Here is an 11,316-nt window from a genome sequence, read left to right as displayed (position 1 = left end):
ACAACCCGTCTAGTCTTCCACTTAAAGAATGAAATCACTGGTTCTGATTTGAACTATATTGACAATTCAGTGAAGGGTTGATTATCAGGCATATTTCATCTTTGCATTAAGTTGCTTTGAATCTAAAACAGTTCAGTCCTAATTCTGCCGTCTGCCTGAACACGGATCACGTAACAGTCCTTTAATAAGCCATATTGTAAAGCATGTGGTGTACATATGAATGTTTATATCATTGTTTTCTAGGTGGTGCTTGTATAAATGCGGTGCTTAAACATAATGACATTGAATGTCATCAAAGGGATTTGTACATTTCAACCACTAACTTTGGGATTACATGTTTTTTGTTGCTGTTTTTTTTTATCATAATTTAAACTGATGTGAAACCAGAGCATTTTAAACCAACTGTTGCTTTGTGTGTTGTTTGTTGATAAGGGAAGTAGATAGATTCACACTGACGCTGTAAGTGTAAACCAGTGGTTCTCAAAGTTTTTCATGTCAAGGACCCCCAAAATGATATGTATTTGGCAGCGGACCCCCCTATCTCAAAATATTTTGTTCCGGGGACCCCCCAGAAGCAAAGATATGAGTTACAAACCTTCGCTTTAAAAAATGTATATATATATTCAAAGATTTCCACAAATTTTCATGATTTAAAAAAAAACAGCAGATCTACAAGCTCGTAGCGCGGCACCCGGTGAATAGCCAAAGTATAAAATATGGATAAAGGGGTTAAAACGATGGTGACACTATTTTAAGCTACTTTTGCTGGGGACCCCCTGGTACCCCCCCCAGGACCCCTGGGGGTCCCCTGACCCCACTTTGAGAACCAATGCTGAAAAGCACCTCTTTATGAATACAGTCGTCAACAGGTCAAGTGTTGAAGTGAAGTTGTACCTCATTCATGGACGAAAGCAATAAATGTTCTGCAACTTCTGCCTGTGTGTGTGTGTGTGTGTGTGTGTGTGTGTGTGTGTGTGTGTGTGTGTGTGTGTGTGTGTGTGTGTGTGTGTGTGTGTGTGCGCAGTAGCCCTACTACACTAGGGTAGTTAATACCCTCACATGTTCTCCCCGTGTCTCCTAGGGTAGGTAACCTCACAAAAACATGCAGTAATCTTGGTCTCTATACTGCCTCCCCCTGGTCAACCGGGGCGCCTGATGGAGGGGAAAGGAACTTTACATAAACAGTACTTGAGTACATGTACTTAGTTACTTTACACCCCTGGAAGTAGCTGTATACTATTGACCCAATGCATATTAGTAACAGTTATTTGCGGTTATTTTCAGTTTTTTTTTAACCTTTTTGGGTTTTTTTGTTACTTTAATTCGGTTGCTTCGGTTCCAGAACACATACTTGATCTGCTGAGCTTAAAGGAGTAGTTCACCCAGAAAAATGATTATGTTCTATAAATCACACACCCCATGAAGCATTGAATTCATGGAGATTTGTTTGTTTTTGTCTCATTCCTAAGCCTACGGTTTGATTACCGACGGAAAGATGCTAATATATCCGGTAGGACACTCAAAAGAGTCTCTTTGAGTCTCCTACCGGAAATACACCTGGTCATGATTGGCTCAGGAATGCATCAAAAATGTACAAAATGTCCATGAATTCAATGCTTCATGGGGTGTGTATTCTCTTTATTCATTCAACAGCTTGGATTATGTATTTATTTAAGAGCCCTGCCAGGTCACCACTGTAATATGTAATAGTAATATGTGATACAAAACAGATATCTACTGTATGAGTTTAGGATTAAACAGAGTCCCAAAGAGACAATAATAATAATAATTCAAACCATGAAATAGAGCAAGATGTTGCATCATGCCTTTTATACCACGGCTGGGCTTTTCAAAAACATATGCATGTGACCCTAAACATGTTTAAGGCAGTGGTTCTCAAACTTTTTCATGTCAAGGACCCCAAAAATGATATGTATTTGGCCGCGGACCCCCATCTCAAAATATATTGTTCCAGGGACCCCCAGAAGCAAAGATTTGAGTTACAAATGTTCGCTTTAAAAAATATGTTTTTAAAGATTTGCACACATTTTCACGAATTTTCAAAAATAGCAGATCTACGAGCTCGTAGCGCGGCACTCGGTGCCGCGCTACGAGCTCGTAGATCTGCTATTTTTGAATAGCCAAAGTATAAAAAGGTCATAATTACTCTGACGCTATATTTACACATTTTTCTGGGTACCCCCTGGAACACCCTCAAGGACCCCTGGGGGGTCCCCGGACCCCACTTTGAGAACCAATGGTTTAATGAACACGTCTGATCTTCATCGCTACGGCCTTCAGGGAGTAATGATAACCCTTCCAGTGCAGCCAGTTTACACCTGTTGCAAAATGAGGCGTCTGTCCCCAAAGGTAACCACCGTTGATGTTAGCCTGGTGACACACGCCGTACCAAAATGCACCGTAATGCTTAACGGCACAGTTCCCACCGTACGTGTCCTGATCTTTGTCAAAGGTTGAGAATTTTAATCCACTGTGCGCGGTCAGTGAGTCTCCCGCTCCTCCGTCCTGGAAGCCAGCGACCTGCAGCCTGTAGCCATCAGCCTCAGAACCCACAGAGAAGGAGGAGTAAGAGGCAAACGCTGTGTTTCCCTCAAAGTCCTCCATGTCCACCCTCAGCTGGTACCTCGTGTTCTTGGTGAGGAGATGCATGTTCTCCAGTCCCAGCCAGTACTCGCCCGATGCGTCTCCAAACCCGGCCTTGTACTGAGCCCAGCGTCTGTAGAAGTTCACCGTGCCGTCCACTCTTCTCTGGATGACCGTCCACTTCGTCCCTCCGTCCGTGTCCATGTCACAGTAGACCTTGGCAGGTGTAGTAGTGGTCGGGTAGATGTTGTACACGCCGCTCTGCGTGGAGACGTCGTTGTAGATTTCCTCACAGTCGAGATCACAGCAAGCATTAGAGTGATCTGCAACAACAAGTAAAGGTGACTCTCAACCAAACAGACTACTTCAGACTACTTCAGATTACTTCAGATTACTTCAGATTACAACAGGCTGGTAGTCTGTTGGCAAAGGTTGGCATTTACAGGGACGTGCACAGATAGACTCTAGGTGATGCTAGAGCACCTGCCCTTTGCCCTCTTTACCAGAAGTGCCCCTTTTTTCAGTTTACATGGGGGTCTTCAACAGGGGGTTCGGGACCCCTAGGGGGTCCTCAGAGTTACTACAGGGGGTCTGCCAAATCTTTATGTGATATGATTTTTCTTTTTACCATAACCACTCGAAACCTAGCATCCCTTTTCTGAGGAGAACTTTAGCCAAAAATAGCCGATCTACAAGCTCACAACGCCTTGCAGCACGAGGCGTTGTGGGCTTGTAGATCGGCTATTTTTGGCAAAGAGGTATAGGTGTAGAGGGAAAAAAGAGCAGACCAAGTCAACAAAAAAAAGTATAATTTACTTGAGCACCTGCCCCTCAAAATGTCTGTGCACGCCACTGCTCGTGCTCATTTGATTTGGCTATTTTATCTCATGTGTTTAAGAAAGTAGGTAGCTGATATATTGCACTTTTACCTTAGTGCTAGGTATACTCTTGGTTGCTTGTTTTTACAGGAAATGCACTTAAGACCTCTGGTGATTAGTAGTTTCGTTCCCTACCTATGTTGAATGCACTTATTGTAAGTCGCTTTGGATAAAAGCGTCTGCTAATGTAATGTAATGTAATGTGTGTGTGTTTAAATTACCTTCCTCCAACTTGGTCTTAGTGCGGTTCACCTTGACAAACACTGCAGAGAAATATCACAGAAAATGTTACGTTAAAACATAAAAAAGAAATCTCAGCCTTTAGGGCCCCTACACAGTGCCCGACATTTGAAATGGTCGGCGAGTGAACAGATCGTTAAGCATTTCACATTGCACGAGTTTCTCTCTTGAAATCGGGCTAAATATATCGTTGTGGTTCTCGCACAATTGATTGGTCGGCGAGAGGGGTTCACTGATTGCAAGATATTTCACCACGATGTGATCCTGACCCAATACATACATTAGTTTTTATTCCAAACGTCTCACGAAAACGTGAAAGGCTATATATACGCTCACTCTATCAATCTGTTTATCATGTTTAACTAATACAGGACAGGACTGTCTGGACGGTAATATTGCGGTTCTATGCGGGAGGACTATCCACGGAGCGTGGCTGTAATGTGCTCTCATTGCACTGCAAAAAAAACAAGGTTTCCGGCTATGAAAACCGATGAATATGAGATGTAAACTCAGAGAATTTACAAGAATTTACAAGAGTTTTCCACTCGGAAAACTCAAAGTTTTGTAGGTCGGTAAACTCCTGTATGGTACCAAATTAAGTATGCGTGACCCCCTGCTGGGGTTGCTGCCAGAAAATCACACCTTCAGCCCTGACCTAGATTTCCACAATTTGGTAGGGGGGAGATCCCCCCTCCCTATCTCGAGTAATGCTACTGAGCATGTGCAATAAGCCACGTATGATTGGCTGTGACGTAGGTGGGCATCCCGCCCTCATTTTGGGGGTCACATTGTGTGTGGGGGGGGGGGGGGGGGCTCACAAGGTGACCCCCCCTCCTAGGGATCTTGGGGGGGGGGGGGGGGGGTGCCCCCCCCCCTTATTTTATTTATTTATATATATATATATATATATATATATATATATATATATATATATATATATATAAATATATATATATATATTTATTTATATGTTATGTATGCATTTATTTAGTTACACACACACACACACACACACACACACACACACACACACACACACACACACACACACACACACACACACACATATACATACATGATTCTGAAAACAAATAGGCAACAATCTCAGTCAGGTAAATTGTGTTTATTAATATAAAAAAAAAACATATGAATATATATATATTTTCTTAAAGCGAACATTTGTTACTCAAATCTTTGTTTCTGGGGATTCTACAAATATCTTCTAAAACAGTAAAAAAAAATCCCCCGGGGTCTTTGAGGGGGTTCCAGGGGGTCCCCAGCTAAATGATGGATAGGAACCAAATGGACCCTTATGGGTCTGTAACTCTGAGAGTGTACAAATGGAACCAAATCTGCTCCAAAATCGTGGAAAATGTGTGCAAATCTTTGAATATATATATTTTCTTAAAGCGAACATTTGTTACTCAAATCTTTGTTTCTGGGGATTCTACAAATATCTTCTAAAACAGTAAAAACAAAAAATCCCCAGGGGTCCTTGAGGGGGTTCCAGGGGGTCCCCAGCTAAATGATGGATAGGAACCAAATGGACCCTTATGGGTCTGTAACTCTGAGAGTGTACAAATGGAACCAAATGGACCCTTACGGGTCTGTAACTCTGAGAGTGTACAAATGGAACCAAATCTGCTCCAAAATCGTGGAAAATTTGTGCAAATCTTTGAATATATATATTTTCTTAAAGCGAACATTTGTTACTCAAATCTTTGTTTCTGGGGATTCTACAAATATCTTCTAAAACAGTAAAAAAAAAAATCCCCATCTCCAAATGTTTTTTTCCAGGGACCCCCAGAAGTTGTACAAAACTCCCACAAAGGGGACAATAATAACAAAAAGAAATTGTAGTTCTGTCTCTCAGGCAGTGTCTCGCTGAACGGCCTCTCTTGTCTTTGGAGTCCCTCCACCAAACTGGACAACTTAGTTACTGTGTAAGAGAGCTAAAAATGAGCTGTTCTGTGCCAGTGTGTCTCGCCGCACGCGGTGGTGATGAAGGGAACGCGGGTCTCTTCGGTTGTCTTTCCTCTCCTGAAGCACCTGGCATAAAGCAGAAAGCTCCTCATCTCTCTCGGGTGGAGATGAAACAATCCACACCGCCCGTCCATCTACGATGCCGTCCTCTTCATCTGGGCCTGCGTGCGCCCACACGGCCCTTTCTCCATCAGACTCCAGACATGCAGTCCTGGTGGTCATCAACTGTAAAACATAGAATAGCAATTAAATTATGTATTACATTACCATTATTACAGGAACACAGAATGTAAAACAAAAAAACATCTTACAAACAGTTCCATATAACTTACCCTCAATCTTCTCTGTCGGCTCTTCATTGAGGCATTCATCTTTTTCTTCTGGTCAGCATTCTCTGGTTGGTCCAGGCGATGGCTTCTTCTCAGAGACTCAAAGAGAGTCCTGCAAGCCACTGAAATACAAGGAAAACACAATTAGGATCTATTTAGTTGTTTATCTACACAAACAACACAATTCCACATCTACACTGCTCTAAAAGAGACCCTACATGTGACTGCAATGTTTAACTGGCCCCAGTAAAAGTCTAAAAAGCAGTATATGTTAGTTGACTTGATTCCAGAGAAGCCAGTTTCAGAGTGCAGACTGCAGACTGTAGACACCTCCACCCCACCCCCGACCTGTTCAAAGCCTCCATCAAAACCTAGCATTTAAGCTTTTGAACTGTATGTGAAAGGCTAACACAATTACCTACTTAGATAAAATAAAACAAATCAATAAATATGTTGTAGCACATGTAAAAGTTTCAGCTAATAGCTTAGCTAGCATACTATAATAATTCAACCAAGACAAGCAGGAAGAATACCCAAACTGAGCAGCATAAAACAGCATGAAAATAAAGTTTAGCTTGTGTTTAGCTTGATGTAAACAAGCCATAGGCTTTTTGGGGTTTAAAATCCTCTTAGCAGACCTTGTATTGAACTGTAGGTTACTTGCTCTTTTTTTTAGCAAACTGCTAATAAAGTATTCAATCAAAATCAAACAAAGGAATACACAATAATCTATAACTTAAAGAGATCTGTACAGCATGTAAATCCACTTACTTTCTTAGTTTTCACTCCTCTCTGCTTGGCTCCTTTTCTGATTTGAATTTGGTGAACAAAGGGACTCAATGGGGTCCTGGAAGGGCCCAAATAAGGACCTTTAGCTGTCCTGAGAAATGCCTGACCAAATAAATAACAATAAAATACTAACTGAATACTAAATACAATGGGCTTGCCTGTCTTAAGGTAAATGTGCAATAATGCATAAAAGCAAACATCACCAGCCTTTATCAACATAACCTGTGCTGCTGTAAATGAACACCCGTCTCTCTCTCTCTCTCTCTCTCTCTCTCTCTCTCTCTCTCTCTCTCTCTCTCTCTCTCTCTCTCTCTCTGTCTCACACACACACACACACACACACACACACACACACACACACACACACACACACACACACACACACACACACACACACACACACACACACACACACACACACACACACACACACACACACCATCCCCCTTCACACCTCAAGCAAGCTCGCTTGCTTAGGCTACTCCCCTGTCTGTCTTTGAGTGTCTTCCCACAGGTCCTGCAGGCTGGGCATTGGGTTTTCTGAAAAACTTGTGTCCAAAACAGTTACTTTTCAGGATTCCATTTAAAAAAGCATTTGATGCTTTTGTGTGACGCTGTAGTATGAAGAAGTAGGGCGTTTATCTAATAAAAAACATAAGTTTGAATATGGAGATAAGAGGTTTCTTTTCGACAACAGCGATATAGCAGCAACTAATTTGGTCTTCTTCAGTTTAGTCTTTGGTTTGCACACATCCACTCACTTACTGATTCTACAGACTAACACACTCCATGCCATTCTTTGTTATATTTAAGTTAAATATATGATATTATTGTATACACTTTTAAACCAGCCGTGTGTCTTCCTCCTTTTTGTTATGGCCTACGAGCCAGGTCGTAACAGTGTACAGTAGGTAAGATACCCGCAGCAGCACATAAAGCAGACATGTCCAAAGTCTGGCCCAGGGCCCAAGCGTGACACACAGGCAAAGGTGGACACACGCACGCACGCACGCACGCACGCACGCACGCACGCACGCACGCACACACACACACACACACACACACACACACACACACACACACACACACACACACACACACACACACACACACACACACACACACACACACCATTAAGTCAGTCACCTATTCGGTGAACAGATATGGGAAATATTCTTATTCACTTAGATTATATATAAAAAAAAGATTAACAAATGAAGCCCTTTTTTAAGCCCTTAACAAAAACATTGAAAAGTATAGTTTTGTTTTGTTCCATTTTTGCTTTGGTAATGGGGAGAGGGAGAGAGAGACCCCCTCTTTAAACAAAGAGTGAATTTGGATGTCAAAGGAAATGGCCAGTCTCCTGCTGGGTCTTTGTCTGGCAGAGGAACGGTAAATCACTGATTTCCAAAGTATATAGACGTATTTCACAGTAAACATTTTCAACTGTAAATTTCCAATTACGTACAAAAACACCAGCAAACTGCAGGTTTACTGAGCAACTGTAAATGCCCAAAAATGCCCATTAATGCCTCTTTTCTTGCAGTGTTGGCTGTAGCTAGCTGCACTAGATCGGGGCCGATAGCCCCAAATATCCAACAAGTTTGAAATCTAAAAGTTATCGGGAACCCCTCGCCGACCGTACCTTATCGGGATGTTTCTTCTCGGAGTACCTTACACCGTTGGTTCTCAAAGTGGGGTCCGGGGACCCCAGGGGTACCTGAGGGGGTTCCAGGGGGTCCCCAGCTAAATGATGGACAGGGACCAAATGGACCCTTATGAGTCCATTTGGTTCCATTTGTACACTCTCAGAGTTAAATTAACATTGATTTTACCATATGAATTGGGGTCCCAGAGGTATGAATGCCATTAAATGGGGGTCCGTAGCCTAATGCATGTCAAACTGGGGGTCCTTGAAATAAAAATGGTTGAGAATCACTGCTAGAGAGCTGTAAAAACCTTCTCTTATTGGGGTCCCTGGCTTATCTTTTCAAATGGTCCGCGGGCTAATAAGTGTAACTTTGGGGGTCCTTGACATGAAAAAGTTTGAGAACCACTGCCTTACACACTGCGCGATCAACACCTCGCCGAGGAACGCCCGATCTTAACTGAGATCGGTGGTTTTGTCGGCGAACACCAAAAAATATCCCCGACAGTGAAATCGGGCCAAATATGGTACAGTGTGTACAGTAGGGGTCTTTAGTTGCACAAGTTGAACTCCATTTTTAAATCACTTCCTTGGGATTTGTAATTGGTTATCTCTCAACTGACATAATAGTCCAGTCATCTACTAAATACTATACTATACCATACTGTAATAAAGACATGGATTTACGTTGTAAAAACATTCAGGTCTGACTCTAATCAGTGTTGTTTGTTTCATGTCTATGTTTATATATCTATGCCATAGATATATAAAACGTATATATGCCATAGATATATATGGCATATATATGTTTGTTTCAAGAGGTAAATGGTAAAGCCACTGCTTTGGTTCAGACCACTTAGCATCAAGGGGCCAAAAGTACTGTGCAGAAGAATCATTTAAAGAGGTGGTGACATGGTTTTGTACTTTATCTGTTTTTCATGTGTCTATGAGGTATAGTCTCACGTAGCCAGACAACTTTTCCACAATCTCCGTATGCTATATAGAGTCTGGAACTACACCTCCCAAAATCATACTCTAGTAAAGTAAAAAGTAACTCAAAATTGTACTTAAGTACAGTACTTAAAGAGGTGGTGCCATGGTTTTGCACTTTCTCTGTTTTTCATGTGTCTATGAGGTTGATAGAACTTCATTAAGCCCCCTGGTGGTGTTTTTATGGTGTTTTATGTCTTCTCTGACTATTTTGAGTTTCTACCTGGAGGCTGAAACCTTGAGGGTCAAACGTGCCAATAGAAAAACAGCGCTTTAGTGACCTAGTAAAAACATACCCTCCCCCTCATTATCATAACACAACAGGTGTGGGCATGAGGAGGAGGAGGGACTAGGACAGGTGGGTGGTGCTAAGGTGGTGAAGGAGGTGCTAAGGTGAGAACCAGGTATACTTAATGAACTGGAGGCGTGTCCACATAAAAACATAATTTTAACAATTTCTGTACAGTTTTTTTGAAAACAATCTTCCTCCTAGTATAACCATAATACCTGATGATTATGTTTTAGGGGGGGGGGGGGGGGGGGATCACTGAAAATCACGGCACCCCGTCTTTAAGTACATGTACTTAGTTACTTTCCACCACTGGAAAAAAAGAAATAATTCACCTGAGTTCTGTGTCTGCCGAGCTGACAAGTCGTTCATAAACACATGAATATAAACGTAAACATTAAAGGACGACTTCACCCATTTTCAAACTCTAAAAAAATCTACTCTGTCTGTGTCTCAGAGGAGGGCCGTGGACAGTTCAGAATCCCGTCTACCAGTGACATCATCGATGGGGAATCCAAGCTAATATAAACTGCAAGCTTTCTATTCCTGGAAATTTGCAATGCAATAATCGAAGTAGTAGTAGGCTAGTTGACACAACTGTTGACACGTTTGACACAGTGAACCACCAGCTGCTCCTGGACACCCTTGCTGACCTTGGCATAAAAATAAAGTGGTTCTCCTCCTACCTGACTGGCCGTACCTACCAGGTTGCTTGGAAAAGGTTTGCCCTCCTGACAACAAGAGCTTCCTACAGCATGAACACTCAGGTACGCTCGGGTCCTGGGTACATGACGTATGTCATGACTGAACTCAACCCTAATTATAAGTAAGTAGATGTTCACACTGCTTTAATGCTGATGTAGTGGCCCATATGTGTGAAATTTAGTTTTTTGTTTGTTTGACAATTGTCATGGCAGACTCCTGAACAGTGTTTGTGGCAAGTTTGGAGCAACGGTGCGCCTCGCATGTTACGTTTGTGCCGTCCACCTCCTAGGCAATTTTGGTATAGGATGTAAGACATTAAACACTGTCATCTCTTACATGCGTTGACTGAACACCATTCTGGTCTAATTACCTTTCATTGTTTTCGTCAAGTTCTCCACCTGGTCTTCAGTGGTACTGAGTCTGGTGTGGAGGGTCTGGACCTGGTCTTCAGAGGTACTGAGTCTGTTGTGGAGGGTCTGGACCTGGTCTTCAGTGGTACTGAGTCTGTTGTGGAGGGTCTGGACCTGGTCTTCAGTGGTACTGAGTCTGTTGTGGAGGGTCTGGACCTGGTCTTCAGTGGTACTGAGTCTGTTGTGGAGGGTCTGGACCTGGTCTTCAGTGGTACTGAGTCTGTTGTGGAGGGTCTGGACCTGGTCTTCAGAGGTACTGAGTCTGTTGTGGAGGGTCTGGACCTGGTCTTCAGTGGTACTGAGTCTGTTGTGGAGGGTCTGGACCTGGTCTTCAGAGGTACTGAGTCTGTTGTGGAGGGTCTGGACCTGGTCTTCAGAGGTACTGAGTCTGGTCTGGAGGCTCTGGATCAGTGTATGGTTGCAGCAACTAAACGTAAATTCAGGCCTTAGT

The 11,316-nt window shown here is 42.6% G+C and overlaps 1 protein-coding gene across 1 annotated transcript; it reads right to left on the bottom strand.

The window, feature by feature from the left end:
* Positions 1–2,262: 2,262 nt before the first annotated feature.
* On the bottom strand, positions 2,263–5,839 carry LOC311056178 (microfibril-associated glycoprotein 4-like; the record flags this gene model as incomplete). The annotated part of the gene is made up of 3 exons (XM_084072618.1): positions 2,263–2,927; positions 3,704–3,745; positions 5,710–5,839. 3 exons carry the CDS (start codon positions 5,837–5,839, stop codon positions 2,263–2,265), a joined length of 837 nt encoding a protein of 278 aa, XP_083928744.1.
* Positions 5,840–11,316: the final 5,477 nt, after the last annotated feature.

This window comes from Gymnoscopelus microlampas, assembly GCF_963454915.1.
Source record: "Gymnoscopelus microlampas genome assembly, chromosome: 2".
NCBI lineage: Eukaryota > Metazoa > Chordata > Actinopteri > Myctophiformes > Myctophidae > Gymnoscopelus > Gymnoscopelus microlampas.
The sequence above is the reverse complement of the archived record's forward strand: the minus strand, read 5'-3'. Positions and strand labels throughout refer to the sequence as shown.